The sequence below is a fragment of the Falco biarmicus genome, chromosome 5, assembly GCF_023638135.1.
Source record: "Falco biarmicus isolate bFalBia1 chromosome 5, bFalBia1.pri, whole genome shotgun sequence".
Lineage (NCBI taxonomy): Eukaryota > Metazoa > Chordata > Aves > Falconiformes > Falconidae > Falco > Falco biarmicus.
Window position 1 is genome coordinate 66,801,788 of NC_079292.1, and position 20,887 is coordinate 66,822,674.

The 20,887-nt window shown below is 44.3% G+C and overlaps 1 protein-coding gene across 5 annotated transcripts in view; it reads right to left on the reverse strand.

Annotated features, from left to right (window-relative positions):
* The window catches only part of BICD1 (BICD cargo adaptor 1), a 190,941-nt gene extending 181,838 nt beyond the window's left edge, over nucleotides 1-9,103 (reverse strand). For 4 of the 5 annotated variants that reach the window (XM_056341108.1, XM_056341109.1, XM_056341113.1 and 1 more), the window contains exon 1: nucleotides 5,366-9,103. In XM_056341108.1, the coding sequence (XP_056197083.1) occupies nucleotides 5,366-5,578 (213 nt within the window). In that variant the 5' untranslated portion in view covers nucleotides 5,579-9,103. The remainder of the gene's footprint in view (nucleotides 1-5,365) is intronic. The other variant, XM_056341112.1, reaches the window with a different exon arrangement.
* Nucleotides 9,104-20,887: the final 11,784 nt, after the last annotated feature.

Consider the following 20,887-nt stretch of genomic DNA (forward strand, 5'->3'; position numbering starts at 1 on the left):
CTGCTGGCCCATGTCCAGCTTGCTGTCCTCCAGGATCCCCAAACCCTTTGCTATAGACTAGATCCCCAGCCAGTCAGTCCCCAGCCTGTAATAACTGAACAAAAGCTTTGCAAGTGGCTGCTGGATCTCACAAAGGCATTGTTTATAAGTGCACCTCCCAGAATGAACTGCTTTTCCATTAGCAGTGTATGCCTTAGAGACAGAGGTAGTGTTGGCTGCATTGTGAAGGAGACCACACTGTAGAGAGTATCTGAGTACTGTCCCTCCAGGTCTGCAGCTCACTCACCCTTGCCCTGTCCCCATCTCTGAGCCGGTTCCTTGGCAGCACAGCCTTTCTGAGTGACAGAACATGAACAGACACCAAGAAGAAAGTGTTGAGATCAGGATGAGATGCTGAAAATGTTCAGCCTCGCCCAGCACAAGCCCACAGACGCTGGCACTGGAAGGAGGTGTAAAGATATACTGAGATGGCACCAGTTCACAGCTCCCAAGTCATATATCTTGGTCACGTTCATCTTTGGGGAGAATACCTCATTGGGATTTATGAGTTGCTTCACACTTTCCTAAGCATCCAGTGACGCAGACAGGCATGTAGAACAATCCCCATGTAACAGGGTCATATTTGGGATAAGAACCCTCCCCCTCTTCTGCCCTTTTTGGATCCAGAGAAGTCCCACCAGCTGCACACTTCAAAGACGGAAGAGGCAGAGGTGACTCCAGCAGCAGCCATGAGAGGCTTCAGAGGACAGTGGGGGAGCTGGAGGGGCAGCGTCATGTCAGAAGAGAGGAGAGATGGAGCCTGAGTCACTTGCATTAAAGCAGTGCAGGGGAGAGCAGAACAGAAAGGAAGGTACCAGAGACCTTTGGCTCTAGTCCTCAAAAACCCTTTTCAGTCACAGACCCAGAAGTGTTTGTGGAAGCCCTATCAGTAAACTAAGTACTTCACAATCATTGTTACAACATCTCTGAGGTAAAGAAAACAAGAAATTTTGACCTGCCATGGATAGGGCTGCTTACCCATAGCCTGGTTTCAAATAATTTACCAAGGGTTTAAAGTAAAGAAAATACCAAACTGCATCTTCAACCTGGAAATCAAATAGCCAGTGCTATGTGTAATCCAGTGGAAGACTTTGTCTCTGTAGAATGAAATACATAAAAGCCAAGCCAAGTGAGATATTGCCTGAGTTAGTCAGAGAGGGAGTCAAGGAGAGGAACCTGGGGGTCTGCTCAGCTGCTATGGTCATTCTTTGATTCCCAAAGAGAAATCTCTGTTTAGGATTTACCAAGCCCAAATATCTTGCAGAGTTGGATACCAAAGCTGCCTTCCATCCCCATTTTATCTTGACTGGATGTAACTGATATTTGTCCCCTTTAAAAACATTACAGGCCGCGAGTGCACAGTAACTAATCACACAGTCACAGAACAGCTGAGGTTGGAAGGGACCTCTTGACATCATCTCATCCATCCCCCCCGCTCAAGCAGGGACAGCTACAGCAGATAGCCTAGGCAAGAAGATATTTATGAAGCCATTTTACACTTCATTAAAAGAATGAAAACTAACAACAAACATTATCCTTACAGCAAATGCAATGTGAACATGTAAGAGCACAGATACTAAAACCACTAGAAAATGTTCTCCAAAAAATATGCTGGTAATGAAACTCCCAACTCAGCTAGACAGTAAAAACAGGCTGCCTTCAGTCCCATGACTGCTAGCAATGAGTCTTATTCTCTGCATTCTTATGGACTGCAGGTTAAAAGGTACATCTGCTAAAGTAACTTTCTGAACAGAGGCCCTAAAACTATTGTGTTTTTAGCAAAGGCCCAAAATTCCACCTGTGAGATGTAATTGTGAGGCACAGAAACATCATTTACAGACTGGAAAAAAAAAAAAAGCTATGAAAATTAATAAAGCTTTAAAAATAATAATGTTTTGTTTAACACTACAATCTTGCCTAGGACCACAAGTACCCTGTTTCGTAACACTGGAAGCTGTTAAAGTCAACAGAACACAGTATACCTTTTCACATTCCTGCCATTCATTTCATTTTTGAAAACATAAGGTCGGTAGCTGATAAACGTCTCAAGTTTTTTCTGGACAGCTTATATGTGTAATAACTGCTCTAATTTGGAAGAAGAAGCCTTTATGAGGTCACTGACTAAAACCTCAAAGTTTTTGTCATGTACGTCAGTCTCATGGCCCAAAACATTGAAGTCTTAGGCTAAAACAGAGACCTATGAATACAGCACAAGAAACATCAGAGGTTACTAAAACAATTCATATTGCATGGTGGATAGCATATATCCTGTGTACAAGTATTAATATTTAATGTAATGTATTGCAAGTTGCTTTTACTTCAACATCCTATAATGGCCTTACTCTCCCATCTCACTCTCCAAGAAAGGAAATAATCATATAGCTGAGGCTCTATATTGCAATCTATATGGAAAAAGCTCTGCTGAAGTTCACTGAAGTTTTGAATTGCCAAGAAGCACAGGAGAAGACTTCAGATCCTAGACTGCTAAGACGTGACTTGGTAGTTGAAGATGGGCAGCTCTGTTTGCTTAGCTCCAAACAGCAGAACACAATAATTTAATAATGAAACCGTTAAAAAAATGAAGACTTGCCTCAATAAAATTTGACTGCAGTAACTGAATCTGTTCAGAGAAGGTCCACAGAAGGAGAGGTAACAGTCCTAAACATAATCCTGCCCACACTCTTGCACCTACTATTCCTCATGAATGGATAAACTACTTGTTTCAGCACAAACCTGAAGCCTCATTTCTATGCCCCAGTATGACTTCAGAGAGGCTACAGATGTAGGGAGGCAAAAGCAGAAGCACAGATTCTCGCTGAGGTAGTGGGTGTCTTCCGAGCTCCGCTAGTCAGTCATGGTGCTTTGATGTCCTGCCATGCAGACCCAGGCTGCTGTCCAGCCCACCCTCTATAGGACCTGCTGGGGAAGGTACGCAAAGACCCTCCTCCGCACATCTTGGACTGAGCCTTAGTAAAAAAGCCACCTTCAGACTTCTTCCGTCACTTTGAGAGCTTTCAGATGGAACCCTACAGCCCCGAAACCTATGCCCCCCAAGTCTCCACAAGGCAATTTGCCCAAACCAGCTAATTCTGCCTCACTAGTGTCATCAGAGGCACCATTTGCTTATGTCTCGGTTATGAGTCTGATCTGCGCTCAGAGAAACGTCATAATGGAGGTGGTAACAGAGAAGCTAGAAAACAGATTACAGCATCAGGAAGGGATATGAGCAAATTCTCTTTTGCAGGGCTGCATGTGCAAGAAGAATCTGTGTGGCTTCTCCTATGAAGGTTAGAAGCAAGAAAAAAAACCTCTTGCAGCCTAGGTGGGGGACAGAAATGCCCTACCTGCAGCTAAGGAGAGCTCTGGAACTGAGAGCTCTGGGCCTGGACTGGAGAAGCTCCACTCTTGCCTGGCATCAGGCAAGTTACAGGATTGCTCCTCTTCCTCTCTCTGTGGATATCTTCAGTTCCATGCTGTGGTTGGCACAGCATGAAGGCACCACCCCACGGGAGACATTCTGGGCTGCCGAGCATGCAATCCCATTGACTGCAAGAGGAGGTGAACATGGAAGAAAATTTGTGCCCATCTTTGATTTCTGCTAACCATGTTGACTAATCCCTCTTGTTACTAATTTCAACGGAATTCTTTGCACTACCCCTTCTACCTGTGGCCACGTGCACCCATGTGTCGTCCTGCTTTCTGATCGGTCTTCTTTTCTACGTTATTATGATGGGCTAATGGCTAGCTGCAGCTCTGCTAATCGCCATTGCCCCCCACACACTCCCCCAACCCAAAACTGCATTGCACTTTTCCCCCTTAATTCTGTTCCTCTATTACTGCCAGGTCCTTTCGAACAGCCCTGCCTTCACACCACTGTAAGTTATGTATCAAGGGATCTTTCTCTCTCAACCTGTGGTTACTGGTTTCAAAGTCTTGAGCCTACTGCATAGGTTCGGGGGGGGGGGGAGGGGGTAGGGGGGGGTGGGGGGTGGGGGTGGTGAGGAGGTAGGGAGCCAGAGATCAAGTTTAAGAAGGTGAATAGGTTTTTCTGAAAAACAGTTTTATTCTTACTGAAAATATAATTTTTTCAACTCTTCTGGACACTGAACCAAGTCTGTAGCATAACTCATTTACCTGCAAGTAAAATGAAACCTTTATTTTATTAAAAATACTTCTAAAAGTGCATCAGTTTGTATTCAAAAGAATATGTACCTATATAATCTAAGTTTGTTAAGTGGCTTCCCTCAGTATAGACTATGTTCATAATTTCTAATTGACCAGAATTTCTGTTCCTTTTATACAGCAATATATTTTTGTAGAACGAAAGGATACCTTTCAAATTTGGAAGCCTACCCGTGTGACACTTCCTCTTCTCTTTACAAAATATGTAAGCAGTTCCATTCTAAGGTAGCATAACCCCCCAAAAACCCTAGAGATGCGTGCTGCAGACGTGTGTACGCCCCCCCCCCGCCCCCCCCCTCGGCAGCTGCCGTGCCTGTGCACTGTACGGCTCTCAAGTTCCTTCCCCTGACGATGACCATGGGAAAAGCGACGGTTTTTCAGAGTCACGTTTAAGCAAAGCTGAAAGGTGAGCTGCTGCCCTCGCCCACTTTATACTTTTTGGATGTTACAAAACCACACTTGAAAGATAAAGCAAAACCACCCCTCCACTCAAATATTTCATCCTTTCAGCATGACGCAGAAGTTTAATTTCCACTGATGGGGGGTGACCTCGAGACTACTGAATAGCTGCTTCACCCCCCCTTAGTGACAGCGATTCCCCCCACTGGCAGAATAAAGCGGGTCTATAAATAACTTCGAAAGGAACCGTCTCCCTCCTCGCGCACTGCAGACAAGTGTTTACACAGATCCCGAGTCCTCACACACTGGGTTTGCTCAGCAATCATCCCACGGGCTGTTTCATCTCCTCTTCCTAAAAAAGCCGTGGCCGATGCAGGTGCGGCCGGCGGTACCCTCCGCTGCTGCAAATGCCCCTTGCCAGAAGTTGTGGCCGCCGCCGGCGGGGGCTGGAGCGCGGCCCCGGCTCCAGGGAAATTTCCCAGGGCAGGGGGGTTGCAATCTCGTGTAATCCGTCCTTAAGCTCCGCGGTCCCGGCTGATCCTCCGGCCCCGGGAAACCCCTTCTCCCCACCCCACGAATCCCCGCAGCCGCCCCCGGGCCCGGGCATCTTTGCTCGCTCACCTGCAGGGGGTGGCCCGGGGCTCCGGGCAGGGACACGCGTGGAGTGTCCTCGCCCCCCCCCCGCACCCGGCGGGGCTGCGCGCCCCGGGGCAGCGGGGAGAGACAAAAGCCTGGGATCGCTCACCTCCTTCAGCTGCTCCAGCTCCTGCTTGAGGCCGTCATACTCCGCCTCCAGCTCGTCGTACTGCTGCTTGAGGGTGAGCTTCTCCTCCAGCACCACCAGCCCATACTCCGCCGCCTGGATCTTCTCGTGGGTCGTCTCGGAGAGCTCCCGGGTCAGCCGCTCGATCTCGCTCTTGTAATGGTCCGCGCCCTGCAGCACCTCCTCCGCAGCCATAGCCCCGCCGGCACTGCCGCGCCGCCGCGCCGCCGAGGCAGCCAGGGGGCGGGCGCGGCCGAGGGGCGGCACCGGCACCGGCACCGCCGCCGGCGGCCTGCGGTGGCGACGGGGATGGCGACCGGGGCCGCCTGCGGCAGCCGCCGCCGAGCGCGGGGCCGCGCCGCCCCGCCGCACCCGCGGGCCGCCCCCCACCCTCCCCGCGGCCGCCCGAGAGGCGGGGAGGCCGCCTTCGCCTCTCCCGGCCCTGCGGCGGCCCCGGCTGCCGGCGGCAGGGGCGCCTGGGCCGGGCGGGCCGAGCCCCCGCTGCCCGGGGAGGCGGCGGCGCGCTGGAGGCCGGGGCGGCGGGTGGAGCGGCCGGGAGGCGCCTTCGTGCGGCGGCTGCCGGGGAGATGCTGCTGCTGGCGCCCGCCTCCTCCCGGGGAGCCGGCACCGCCGCCCCCCCCCCGCCCGGTCCCTCCCCTGCGCGCTTCACGAGGACAGCGTCGCCAGGTCCGGCGTTCCCCGCCGGGGAACCGGGGACGCGGCTCCGAGGCGCGGGGGCACGGGCAGAGGCAGCCGAGGCGGGGGCAGCCGGAGTCCGCAGCGCCGCTGGCCGGGCCGCCACCCTGTGCTGGCCGCCGCGGGGCTGCGTGTGCGGGGCCGCGTGTGCGTGCGCGGAGCTGCGTGTGCGTGTGCAGGGCCGCGTGTGCGGAGCCGCTCCTGGCGCCGCCGGGCCCCCTCTCCGCGCTCCGCCGCCCCGGGGCTCCCGCCGCCCTGCCGTTTCGGCGCCTCTCGGCTTTTCGTAGCGCGTTGCGGCGATGGGCGCGTTAGCGGCGGCGCTGCTGGAAGCGGGAAGGGAGATGCAGCCCAGCACACCGCGGGAGCAGCTGCGCAGCCTCGAGTGGTACCCTGCCTCTTCGGGAAGCTGGGAAGGAAGAGCTCCCTGCTCCCTGCCCTGTCCCCGATGAATGCACATGGGAATGGGCAAGGAAACCTGGATGTGAAACAGCGGCGGGATTGGGGCATCGAGCTAAGGCCGCACTTGCATGACCGCTAGTGCAAGACCTGCGCTGCTGGTTAGACAGCAGGGCAGAACTGATGCAGATCAGAGGCGGCCACACCATTGTTTTTCTGCCAAATTAACTGGGGGGCCTAATGCATAGATTATGTCAGTTTTATACTGGCTTTATGCTGGCTGCAGAAAGACAGATGCTACTTGTCCAGCATAAAATTAGAGTGGTGCAGACAGACAGTAACTGATCTCATACAAAGCCGCCAGTAAAAAGTTAGCACACCGGATTAGGGGCATTTTACATATTTGAACTGGAAGAGTGAGTTCATCCTGGATCGATGGCCTAATGTCCCATGGCACAGCCTTTTTTGTTTGGTGCTAGGAGTCAGCCCAAGTTTACCATTTCTTCAAACTCTGGCCTGCAAACAGAGACCTGATCCCGTTGATATCAACCAGGTTTGGCTCTAGATACTAGCAGGACTGGGTTTTCACACTCTACAAACATCTCTTTTTTTTTCTTTCTAAAATAACAGCAACATAAAGTCTTTAAAATTTAACAATTGAGTTAAAATTTCCATGAAAAGGAAGGGTTTTTTTAAAAAAAAAAAGTTACGTGTACAAGATGGATATTGCTGCCCACCAGTGCAGCACTGTATTGAAAATCAAAGACAGATTCCCTTTCTTGCTGACCACATTAACAATGTGGTTTTAAACAAGCCACATCCCTTTCTGCCTCCGCTTCCCTTGTCTAAAAATGAGGTAAAAATGTTTAGATTCCTCAGCAAAGTGCTTTGAGATCTGGAAATGGAAGCACTGACACTAGTTATACAATATACGCATACAGCATGTAACATAGACTTACTTTATAAATACATATGCATGCATTCATAACTAACACATTGTAATCTAGCCTGCGTAAACACTTCTTATTGCCTAGAACATAAATGGCAGAAGCAAGGAAAGTAATAGAGGTTCTGTCAATTTTGTAGCTTGAAAGCAGCTTCCAGAAATGCACATTTTAATAGATTCTACTGTAGAAACAAGCATGAATTGTAATAGGAAAGAAACAAGTATGAATATTAATAGAGAAGGGGAGTGAGTGGCTCTCGTCAATGACTGAGTGTCAAAACAGAGAGGAAAACACCAGTACCCCAACTGTATGCCTAACCTCAACCTCCTTTTCTTAAAAGAAGATGGAAGGTTCCATAAATTAGAAAAGGGGGAAAAAAAACCCAAAACAAACCCAAAGCAGGAGCAAAATATTGTCTCAAGTTTTTTACAAGTTCTAGTTTAGCTGTCTTCCTCAGCTTTCAATCTAGGCCACCGTGCAAGCAAGCCTTTGGTGAACACGCATTCAGGAACGGATCAAAAAAACCAGCTTAAAACCAGCACTGAAAATGAGCGGTTGGGTCAAGAACAGTGTGGAATCAGGTTGAAGCAACCAGATGCCCATAGCTAATCTAGCCTTGATGTCACTCCATTTAACATCATTCAGTTGGCAATCTCACAACCCAAGGGCAGCCTCACCACATGTCTGAACATCTGCACCCCAGAGTGTGCCTGTTAGAATGTGTCAGTTTTTCTGCAATACCTCACAAGAATGAAGTCCAGCTATTGTGCACTGTGCAGAAGTTCACAGTGACTGTAGGGAAGCATCTGTAAACTGGAGGTCCTGCAGCAACTCTAAATTGAAAACACCCAGCATGCCCATGAGTTGCTATACTTAGCACCAGTTTATTCTGGCGCCTTGCCTACTAAACATATCCATTATCAAATCTTGCTCCTTTGGTGATATTTGTCTTTGTTGTAGAAGTCTGCTTCTTTAAAAATCTTCTTTTAAAAGTCCCCAATTGTCAGTTTCTCTCCACTGACTACAGAGGACCTGGCATGGCCAGCATAGATATATACATTCAGACATATATATACATTTAATTAAATGAATCCCGCCTTTCACATCCATGCCTTTTCTTAGGCCTTTAAACTAGCATCTATATTCTACTGTTGAGACTCCTCCATCTATATTTATAATGGACTACTCAGGTCACTGGTGGATCTGAAATATACTCAAGCTCTTCTCCCCAGTATAAGGAGCTCTGATTCACCTCATTCCTGACTCTGTGGAGACAAGAAAAGATGGATAGCCCCATAAATAGCATCTTAGTTATAGGAAAAGACATCATTAAAGAAGGAAGTGTTGCAGTATGACCCAAAGGTGGTCATTCTCTACTGAGGATCTCATAACTGAAGTAACGGGACCTCATTTGATGGAGACTTCTTGCTTACATAACAATGTATGGATTCAAGTGACCGTACAGTGGTGCCAGCAAAGTGCTGGTCTCAGTCGCAGATGTGGTACCTTTCGGAGCCTACTTATCAGTGCAGACAGCTATGAACAATGATATGGGCATTTAAAAATAATCTCACCACTCAGGCATGCATCACCTCATATTGGTTTAAGTCCTGCTACAATACTCATATTTTCTGCCTCCCCCAGCTCAAAAAACATGCCCTGATCTTACTAAAGGTTGGCATATCACTCTGAACTGTTATTTCTCCTTTATTTTGCCCTCATGCACCCCTTTCACATGAATATTTCAAACCAGTCTGTAGTCATTTAGTGACATTCAACATACCCTCATAAAACAAGCCTCCTTCTGATTGCATCCATTTCATGGGCAGAAATTGCCCTTCGAATTCCTGGCATGGGATACTACTAGGAATCTTAAACTAAGGATAGTAGGGCCCAGTACCAAAAAATGCTGTTCTGTTTACACATTTTTTGAGACATTCAGATATTCAAGGACAGGCAAAATGCTACAGTTCAGATCTTGCTCAAGAGAATATTATCCAAATTGCAGCTCAAAGAAGCATTTAGTGAGCTATATGAAATGAACTACTGGTTCTACATCTTAGTAGAAGCGCTGCTGTGAAAGCCACCCTCTACCATATTGCAGATGGCTGAATCTCTGCACCTACACATACACAGAAAGCGCTTTGAAACATGTGTATGGAACACCTCTGAGGACTGGAGCCCATATCTAACAACTGCTAATTAGTGGTGTTTGGCAGACTTGCTAGAGTGGCCAAAGGAAAAAAAAAAGTTATGAGGACCAATCTGTCACTGTTAGTAAGAATGGGATGGATTTCCTGAAAGTGAAAAGAGGAGAAAAGCACTGAGGGAAGGCAGTATGGCAACTGTACTGGGTCTGGTTTGGAAATAAACAAGTAGCTGTTATATTGCCAGGTCTTCTTAAGTACTGAATATAAGCACCACATTTGTAATGAATGACCAGCCAAGAGATAAAAGGGAGTCACTGAGGAGAAAATGAAATTTAAAAAGATATTTCAAGATCCTAGTGCAATAGAAATAGTAATAGGTTTTAAGAAAATTAGTTTATAGAGAATATTAAGGGAAACTAAACACAGGAGCTAATAAGCAATAATGCATATAATGAAAAGTAATGATGTTATGGTGATTAACATGAGTGTCAATATTCAGAAGAAAGGTTTTCAAACAGCAGTGTCCTCATGTGAGTCCTCTGTGAGCAACCTTTAAAGGGTCTGCAAAGGTAAATAAATCAGTATTTTTTAAAAAAGCCTATTATCAAGTGGACTTAAAATTGGTGTATAGCATCCTGTATCCCCACCAGAATAATTTTGGGCCCCAAAACCTGAAAAGGTCGAAACCCACTAATGTAGAGCATACCGAAGCCTAAAGGAAGAATGGGATAAAACAGAACACTTCAACAAGGAAATCACAAAAAAAAGGACTGTACAAAAACAGTTGGCAGAATGTTTTGTGTGTAATGAGCAGGGGTTAGAGAACCAAAAACTAGTTTTACAAGAAAACTACCAAAAATAAATTATAAGGACATTTAGAAAACATAGTCAACTAAAACTAAGTAGCAAACTGATACCTACAGTACAGAAAAAATACAGACTATGCAAAGAATGTGAATTATTATTCTTTAAAGTGAATAATACCACCTCAGACTGAAAGGGTGCTGCTTTTGGTGAGTGTTGCACATGAGTTTTGATTCAGGTTCACAGACATCAGCTGAGTTTTAACTGACAGCATTGCCCCTGGGCTCAAGACCCAAGACACAGCTCTGCCACTCTATACAGAGACATAGTACAGAAAAAAAAAAAAAAAAAGGTTGAAAAAAGCACAGAAAATATTATTACACCTATTTAAACTACTAGGCACTTTTCTGTGACACAAGGAAGATCTGTCCACCTAGAATACTTTGTCCAAACAGCTTCTCAGCAATTTAGCCTAGATAAATTAGTGTCATGGTGCAAAATGTTCTTTATCAGCCAAATTTAAAACTGGGAGGAGAAGGGAGAACGTGGTTTATCTTAGATGAACCGTAAAAACGTCCTTGCCCAGAAAACCACTACAGCTGGGGCTCAGGCAAACTGCAAAGTAGCCAGCCATCTAGGGCAGCAGATTGTTATGAGATATGAGGACCACATAACTATATCCTGAAACACCTTCTTTTGCCAGAGCCTTGGAAAGCCAGGCCCCCAGTGCTGTGCCTACTGAGAGCCCGGTGATGTGGAGAAGCAAGGCAGCTTGTTTTTAGGAGACTGGAACCTTCCAGCAGTGACAAGTTCAGCTCCACTTCCGCTCTCTGAGCTTCGGCAGAGCGATGGGACAGTCTCCACTGCTTCCTGGCTGCACTTTGCACCTTGACCCTGCTCAAGATCATTTTGAACATCCTCTTCCAAAAGGCCCACAATCATTTCTTTACAGAGGCATCAACAAAGTCATACAAATGCGTGATCAGCTGCTCTTTGTCCAAACATTTTTCATTCCCAAAGAGCAGAATCAGATCAGGCAGTTTCTTCACTACACACAGTTGACTTTGCCATATTTAACACAAATCCAGCATAATAACAGCATGTTGGGGTTTTGCCTTCACAACAGCTGAGGGTTTTTTAAGCAGAAATATGCCAAAACCTGCACGAATTCAAACTCCTCAGAGCCTGCCTGCTGGCCACAGCCCCTAGCTCTCCCTGCTTGGGAATGGCCACCTCCCTCCCATGGTCCCCACCAGCTCAGCACCAGGCTGGTGCCCTGCATGCATGGGGGTCCTCCCCATGGCTGCCAGACAGCCCATCTACTGCTCCCCAGCACCCCAGCACAAAGTTGTCACGCTGCCATCAAGCCGTCAGTAATGATCCCCCAAGATGAGAATGTACCTGTGGAGATTAACCAGGGGCTTTACTGCCTGGAGCACCCGGTCCCTCCACTCAACAGCAGCTTTTTGCTCTGGCAGAGGTGACCCAAACCTCCCACTGCCACTTACCCACCCAGCCAGCTGCTCCCCTTAAAGCAGAAAGGGGCAGGTCCAATCCCTTTTTTCTTGGCAATTCTACTTCTTAAACCTGATTATTATTTTTTTTCCCAGACTCTCGCAAATCATTTGCTCAATCACCTTTAGTGTCTTTCTGGGAAGTGCAGTGAAGCTATACATTATTCCTCCATTCTTCTCCTTCCTTTTATTATGTCAAGTCCCATCTTTGGAGTGAGTGCAGAGCTACCCAGTTCCTGGGCTTCCTCCTATCATCACAGTATGTGCCAAATCAGCTGGCAAAATTAGATTAATAGGTAGATCCACTGTTTGAAATAGGAGCTGACTGAAATAAACAAACTGCAGCTTATGGCCCCATTTATACTGATTGTTCTCCTCAGAAGTGGTTAGTGTAGGAGAGGAACAAATTTGTATTTAACAATGTGCCTTGTCTTGAAACTGCAAGCCTGGTATCTGCAGTGCACCTATTACACATAGCTTCAAAGAGCACTTATTTCTGCTAAAGTTAGCATTTGCCTTGCATTCCGTATCATGCATCAATGACTAAAAACATTTACAGATGATGGCTGAGAGAGAAACTGAAATTTTTGTGTGGAATCTAATTATAATGCTGTGTTGATAATATTAGTAAAATACGATTCAGACACTAAAAAAGACGTACGATTCAGCTTTTTTAAAAAAGCTAAAAGCTAATATTTTAGCACTCAGGAATAGTTGGTTATGGCCTTCTCTCAAATACAGCTGCAAAACACACATTACAATGAATGCAGAACATACAAAGAAAATTGCATTGTGTTTCTATTAAGTGAGTGTGGTATTTGGGAAAGGTGCCAGATTTATGACACTATCCTATAAAACTGGGTTTCATTAGACTTCTGCCAAAATACCTAATACAGGGGGGGTGTATTTAAAATGCTAAAATAAAGGCTTACAAAGAAAGCATGTAGATCAAAGCTACAATTATTTTCCTCAGGTAAGAGAAAAGTCAAAGCACAATTAGGAGATTAAGATCTTCAACTGCAGATTGACTTCAGTATGACATTTCCCACTCACGCTTTGTATGTCTTGGATGAAATGGTTGGTTTATCATAAAACAGGGTATCACAAGCTTAACTACTTTAAAATCTCTCTAGAAGTTTTTTTTTTTAATAATTGCATTTATACTATAAATGCTTCTTATAATAATTACATTATTTAACACACAGACAAGGATTGGAATACCTGAAAAAAGAACTGGATAAAATTATTTCATGTGAAATCTGTATTGTCAAATCTGATCCTTAAAAAAAAATTGAAACCCATAAAGAATCCTAAGGATATTTTCTTTGCGGTTTGTTTTCCCACAATATTTGGGGCTATTTTTATTTGTCTTATTCTTTCTGAGCCAGGTCAAAATTTGCTGGTATCTGGTTCCAGCTTTTGCTCACAAGCAAGACCTTTATTTTAAAAAGCAAAACAAAACAAAAACCCCCAATTGCTGAATGAACCTTTGAGGTCCAGGAGAGATGGACTGTAACTACACCTGCAGATTAGTAGTTGCCAACCCTGACCTTACAGACCAGAAAATATGACTGAATTCCTAGAGGTCTCCTGGTGAGAAACACAGTAAGATTTTGGGATGAAGCATTTTTCTTTCAAAAGAAAGTCTTGTCAATGATGATATGCAGGAAGGTATCACGTTGTATTTTAACAACAGCTATATGAATGTATCTAGCTATAACTGTCTAAGAGTAGAGTAAACCAATCCCACAGTGCCAGAGCCTTTCCTGATATGTTTGGAAGGGGGATAAAGTTAATTGGGAGTTTCTGTGGGGTTGTCTCCTGAGGCTTTTTTCATTCCTTCTTGGATGATTAGGAGATTCTGAACGTGTAGCATTTGGACCTTGGCATGGGAAGTCTGTGAAGTGTGGTTATAACCACCTTTGGGTGCTGAATGTTACTGTTGCTTAGAAGGAGTTGCTGGTATAACCAGGCAACAAGGCAAGAGGGATGCTGCTATTTGCCTACCTTTGTTTGCCCAACTGGGCAGCAGAGGATCAAGGGAGAACAGAAGAAACAATCAAATGGTTGCCAGCATTGTACAAAATTGGGAAAAGAAATGACAGATGGCAATTCCTTTGATGCAAGGAACCCATCTGCTACTGCTTCCCCCATGAGCTCCTGGAGATACTACATGGAAAAGCTTCAGAGACAGCCTGTGAACGGCAAATGTGAATGTGGGTAGTACAGAAGAAGATAGAAGAGAGAATAGTTCTGCTCATGGAAGGGGACCTGAAAAGAAGGGGAGCTGTACGTCTTCTGCTCAGCTCTCGGTAAGTCCCAAAATAGCCTTGTGAAAAGCTGAAACAACTCAGCTATATAGGACAACATATGAAATAACTGCTCCATGATGTCCTACGTAGAATACACAAGTGATAATATCTTCTGAAAACCTAGTTACAAGCAAAGTCCATGTAAAGATCATACTATAGCTGTGGTACCAGATTGTACAGTCCTGCAGAACATCTCAGTTCTGCTGTTGACATCATCTCTGATCACACCTCTCATTCTTGCCTGCTTTGATAAGCAAAGGTAATACATCTTTATATTATTTAACATTGATGCCTGATGATTACCATTTATTATTCCTTTTAAGATTAATAAGTTCATGAATCTTCCCAATTTTCAGGCTGTCTGAAAACTCAGGCAGCTATTATTGTCACATTTGTCTATATGATATAAATGGAACAATCTCTGCAAACACAGATAGAGACAAACTTATCTGAAAGAAGGAAAGTGCTTTGGAGCATTCAGTACAACTATGGGAAAATAAATTTGGGCACCTGATTGTCCTCCTGCTTCTGCCTGACTTCCAGCTGCCCTGATGTCTGCTGCTGATCACTCAAAGCTGTTGTTGACAGTCAACTGAATAAACAGGAAACAGCTTTCAATCAGAAAAATCACCACCATGGAGAAGACAATACAAATGCCCAGATACAAGGAGAAAATCAAATACTAACCCCTTTCTCCTCCCTGCTTTTCTTTAAGAGATTCCTTCTCTTTAATATTGTCGGAAAATGGCAGTTGCTACATTTTAAGGGATTTGGCAATTCACTGGTGTTAAATGCAGAAGGGAAGGTTGATTTGCAAACTGGTCACAGATTCTCTCTGCAAGGGATCTGTCAGAGTAGAAACATGTTTTGAAAATGAATTAGCAGGATGTGGGACTTGTTTTGAACAAGCGATTCCTGATAGGAATGGTCAGGGGAGACATGTCTCTTGGATCACCTCTATGGCCGTTAGCTGGCATTCTTTGAGTCCAACCCATGGAAAGCTGGAACAGATGCACGTTTATGCACACACTTCAAGGTTATCCAAAGGAAAAGGCAAGCAGGATATACTTTATCATTGTCTTTTACAGCAAACAGTTGCGATTTGATGTTAAGTAAACACAAAACAAGGCTTAAACACCCACAGGCACACATTTATTTATATACTTGTTTATAAATAATGGTATTACAGAGCCATTATGATCATTACCTTGATCAAGGGTTGTGTTACTGAGTGTAATGATCTATGGCTGGTAGGATAATGCAAATGCCTGAGTGTGATGAGCCTTGGGACAGGCTGAATCAACAAGTGACTGAAGAGCAATATCTGAAACGGCTGGGAAAGTGGTATTGTTGACAGATTTGGCTGATGACCTGTGTTGACATCTGGCTGTTAAGTCCCCCAGCTTTAGAGAGTAATAGAGACTGGGGGGAGTCATTGCTTTGAAGATGTCCAACACCTCATGGAAGCAGATCGCTTAAGGTGGAACCATCATATGTTGGTGCTGAGCTGCTTCCCAGAGCCCAACACAGAGGCAGGTTGGAGAGAGCAAGTGTCACATTCCCCTGAGCTTGACTGTGCCAATTCACTGTGCACGGTGAAGGTCTCAGTTAATTCTGCGTGTGCATGTATGTGCCCATGTGTGTAGCTTCTCCTCACACAGCCTGTCCTGTGCTTGGTGAACTGCATACGTTGAGCTTGGCAGTATCTCATTGTTTGGTTTTTCTTTTCCACCTGTGACAGACGGGAACTAGAAAAATACAGAAAAAGAGAAAGGGGGGTGGAAGGATGACTTTGGCAATGACAGTAAGAAGAAAATAAAAAGAAAATGAGAAGACATATGGGAAATGTATAAGACTTGTGAGACTGGCTGAGAAGGGAGTTCTCGGCAGACCAGAGGCAGAACGGAGGGTGGCAGGGGTTTGTCCACCCCGCGCAGCCCTCAGGGATGGCAACCTGCCATCTGATCCTTGTCAGCAGTGTCTGGGGATATGACTGGAGAGTGAAATGGGTCCTCCCTTCCCGGCCCTTCAGGAAACACAGCCAGCGGTACATTGCTGCTCCCATGCTCACGGGAAATAGGTGTCAGGAAAGGAGCTGCCTGAGCTGACAAGCCAGCCGCCTGCTCCAGTGTGTGGCTCTCTTTTCACTCTGGGGCTTCATGCACTCCAGATTCTACTGTTTGAATAAAAATATCAAGAGAAGACGTACTTAGGTGACTAAGCACTAAAAAATAATGAAATGAAAGGGCTATTATAGCCAGCCTGGTAGATGAGACTTGATGTTGGAAAATGAGATTATATACGGGAAAGCTGTTGGCAGCCTAAGGGGAAAAGAAACCTCACTGTTAAGCAAAGTTTGTTTTAAACTATTGCTGTTAATCAGCTGTGGTTGTAATGACTGGATGCAACAAATGTAGGTAGAGGTTACATTAGCTGCTCTGAGACTCCCGATTTTCTTTTTAATGAGCAATTTGCTTAAAGAGAAAAGCAAAAAATATTACAGGTGAACAAAATTTCCCAGTGGATCACTTCCCTGACCCCATTCAGTGCACAGCATCACAAGCTGCCAGGCTGGCTCAGGGAGCAGGGAGGATCGGGATGCTGGGAATCCAGGAACAGGCACTGCCTGAGGCACCGTTCCCCGAAAACCCTCTCACCTAAACCCGACAGTCTGTCCCAATTCAGGTTTACTTTAGCATGGCTAAACTGCTTCCTCTGACTGCAGTTAACCTCTACACAACTAAATACTTAAATCTTTGGAGTGTGAGCTACTGACTGTCAGTGTGAATTTTAAAAAAGCCTTTAAAGATAAAGGTCTCTGCTGCCTTTTGTTTCATTTTCTCCACATCACAGAGATCTGATGTTTGCACCGGATGGCCCTGTATTAATGGTGTCGATTCCTTGAGACGTCTGAAATAAATCAGTACTTCTCTAAACAATACTTCATGCTGAATGTTGCAGACCTTCCAACACATGTAAAGGCCACATTTACCTGTTCTGCAGCCCATAGGACGTCTCATCCTCTCAACCACTACAGCAGCTCCGTGGCTGACACACAGGGACAGCAGAAACATACAATGCCCAGCGTGAGTGTTTGGTCTTTTAGATGGTGAAGGTGGGATTTTGTGGTAAATTCCAGATGTGTTTCTGCACCTCCCACTGCATCATTTGCAGACATTTCTGAACAATGGGTAGCAGTGGGCAGGGACAGCTCTTGCCTACTGCAAGTATTATTTGCCATAGGCATCAGTGCTTTACATTTCTACTCTCTGTTCTTCCTCATGGGTTTGTATGTCAATAGTTCCCAAGCAACTTCATTTGGTTCCCTGGGAGAGAAAAAAATCTGCTTGTTTGCTCCTTAAGCAGCTTTGCTTTCCTTAAATCCCCCTTTGACACTGTGTAGCACTCTGTTCTGCATATTCCTTTTCTTTTTGTCCTCTCTCCATTCCCCTTTATACTCCCTGATTTCCCCAGGCTTCACCTGTTGCCATACCATTGAAAATACTAAGTTGTCCTACAAAAGCCACACTTCTTCACATCATTTAGTTTCATATTTATACTGCATAAAATAAAAAACAAGAAGCCCGTCTCTTGCAAACCCATTAATATGGTGAAAATTCACAGCATTTCTATATGTAAACTCTAATCTAAATAACACTGTCATCATTGCTGGGTTCAGCTGCTGTGTACTGACAGAACACTGCTAAAATATACATGTGATGCATCCCCATCCTTAAAAATACATAGAAAAGAAGTATATACCGATGAGACCAATTATTTTTCACTCAGCATAATGAAATGTGCCAAAGCCAGCAAGGACTCATTGTGACATTGTGAATGTATTAAACACACGTCTAAGGCTATTCTAGTCGCAGCATCAGAGGAGATCTCAGACAGACCTCTCATGCATCTCCTCCCAATGACAGCAGTTATTCAGCCATTCCTGACAGCTGTCTGTCTAGTCAGTTCTTAAAAATTTTTCTCATGGAGGCTCCAGAGTCAGGGAATCTATCTGTAGCTTCTGCCTTCGGTTTATAATTGAAGGAAATGGTTTGCCTGACAGTTTGAGCAGCAAAGTAAGTTGAAAAAAAAATTCTTTTTTTTAATTTTTGTTTCTTTTACTCTAGGCTGCTTTACAACTGGAAGCAAACACACGAAAGAAACCTTCTGTGAGATGTGGCATAAAAACCTCTATCATTTTGGGGGTTGGGATTTTTTTTGCAGAAGGGCTAGTGCTTCAGAGTGACAGAACTGACCTTGCTAGCCAGGAGTTACAGAAAGATCTCCCAGTACTGTGTGGCTAACAAAGTGCCAGAAGAAATGCAGCACTGCTGAACGCAAAGCATGGTAAAGGGTGACCCTAATCTTATGTTCCCAATAGCAAGTTCTCATGTCATCTTTTCTCACCAAAAGAAGTATTCTGCATCGCTACAGATAGTTCTTTGGAAGATGAAGCTCCCTACTCTCCAACCATCAAAAAGACCAGGAAGGGAATAGAAACTATCATTTGGTACTCCATAAAGCTATGGTGTACCCAATCTTGTGTAAAGCTCTGGTCTCTTCAAAAATGAGGTTTTACAACTAGAAAGTATACAGACAGGGAGGTTCAGATTGGTCAGAAATAGGAAACAATTTCCACTGTAGAAGAAAGTGAAGAGGTTTGGTTTCCTCAGCTTGGGAAAGAGATTACTGAGGACATGATAGAGGTCTAGAAAAAAAAATCACGTGGAGCAGGTGGCGAGGGAATGATTAGTCATTGTTTTTCATGAGACAAGAACTACGGGGCACTAAATGAAATCATCAGGCAGCAGGTCAAAGACAAATGAAATAAGGTACTTTCACATGCAGTGCCTGATTGCATTGCAGGACATAACATCTTGTTTTGTTTTGATGCCTGAAGTATAAATAAATGTCAAAAGCTACTAGATGGGTTCATAGAAGAAAGATCTGTCAAGAGCAGCTGGACAAGAATATGTAGATACAATTTGTAGATCAGAAAGTCTAAATCACAAATTGCTGCAAACTGGAGGAGTATCTTGGAATAAACATGAATCTAAGATTTCCCTGGTTTTATGGCTTTTTCTTTACTAACTGCCACTGGCTATAGTAGAGATGTATATACCAGATAGGGTATATACATAGGGTACTACCTTTCCCTCAATGAAAATTTACATATCTTGAATAATTTAAAAAGTTCAAAATCTTGAAGTTGGAGGAGTGAAGACATAAGAACAATAGAAATCTGTACACATGAGAAATAAAAGAAAACACAAGTCAATCTCTTCTGTGAGGTAGAAATCAGCACTCTGTGAAATCATAAGCTTTTCCATTCTTCGCAGCAAGACTAGGATTTCCTGTGGAGGATTACATTTTGTGCGGTGTCAATATGGCAAAATGATGACAATATCAGATCTCTCATTTCTCTCCCTAACTAGGTGTAAGAGGAAAAACTAGATTATTTTTTTTTCCAAAACTGACCAAACTCAGAATTTGATAGATAAATCATATGAACTGAGGAAATGCGCAGAAATGATAAGGTGAATTAAATCTGGAGCTTCCGTGTACACCCAGTCATTTTCTTCGCGTTGTTTGTAAAGGTAATGCCAAGGAATTTAAGAAGGACTTAAACCAAAGTACTACTTTATGAATCAGTATTTAATTTATCCTCCAGCTCACATCCCAGCCAATGCCAAAGATGTACTAGGAAATTGATCAACAGGAGATATGATTTTCATTACAATAAGGAATGATAATTACTAGCACCATCTTGACACATAGGCCTGTAAGAAATTAGTGTTACTAGAAGAGAGATCTATTGCCTCAGCTCAAATAATAAACTGTTTTACCTCAGTGTCTCTATAACTGATTTAGAGAAAATATTCTTCAAATAATATATGGCTAGGAAAGATTTTAATGTCTATTGCCATTCACAGGACACCTAGGATTAGTTATTTCTATCTAAAAATTATTTCAGATTATTCAGGTACATACTAGCAATTCTTTAAATCCCCATTGAGACTTGCAACTTTAGAAAGTTGTACTTTAAAGAGCATGTTTATCTATCATGTGTGTTATTATGCATGTCACTGAAACTTAAGTCACGTTACCGTGTATGAAGATCCAAGTAGTATATTGATACACTGCAACATCCTCTTAATTGGCCTAGATACAGAGGAAAGTTTTGTTCCATTTGATACCTGCATCGCTTTAAATCTTTTCAGAGGCTAAAACTTAGGAGTAGGTGGTAGATATTTTATTTGTGTTTCTTTCAGCATGTTTCAACTGAAATGTATCAGCATATTTCCTTGGGACAGGGGTCATTAATACATTTTTTAGGAGGAATCCTAATAAAATTTCCCCATAGACTTAAATCCCTGGTGTCAGTGCCCAGAGAGAAATGGGGTATGTATATTTGAAAGACATGTTGGGAAAGGAAGAAGTTCTCCTCAAATAGTTCTCTTCAGCGGCATCTTTCTATGCTTCTGTGATTTGCAATATCACATCTCACTGGTGTCAGAAATGCAGCAGAATCAGGTTCTATTTTCCAACAGAAATTTCCATACAGCTCAGCCTTTTTGATCTCATAATATTCTGCAGCACTGGAGAACAAACTCAGTCAAATGATCATCAAAACATGGAAGCTGGAGGTAGATCACTGGAAGTTTTTGGCCCCATTTTAACTCTT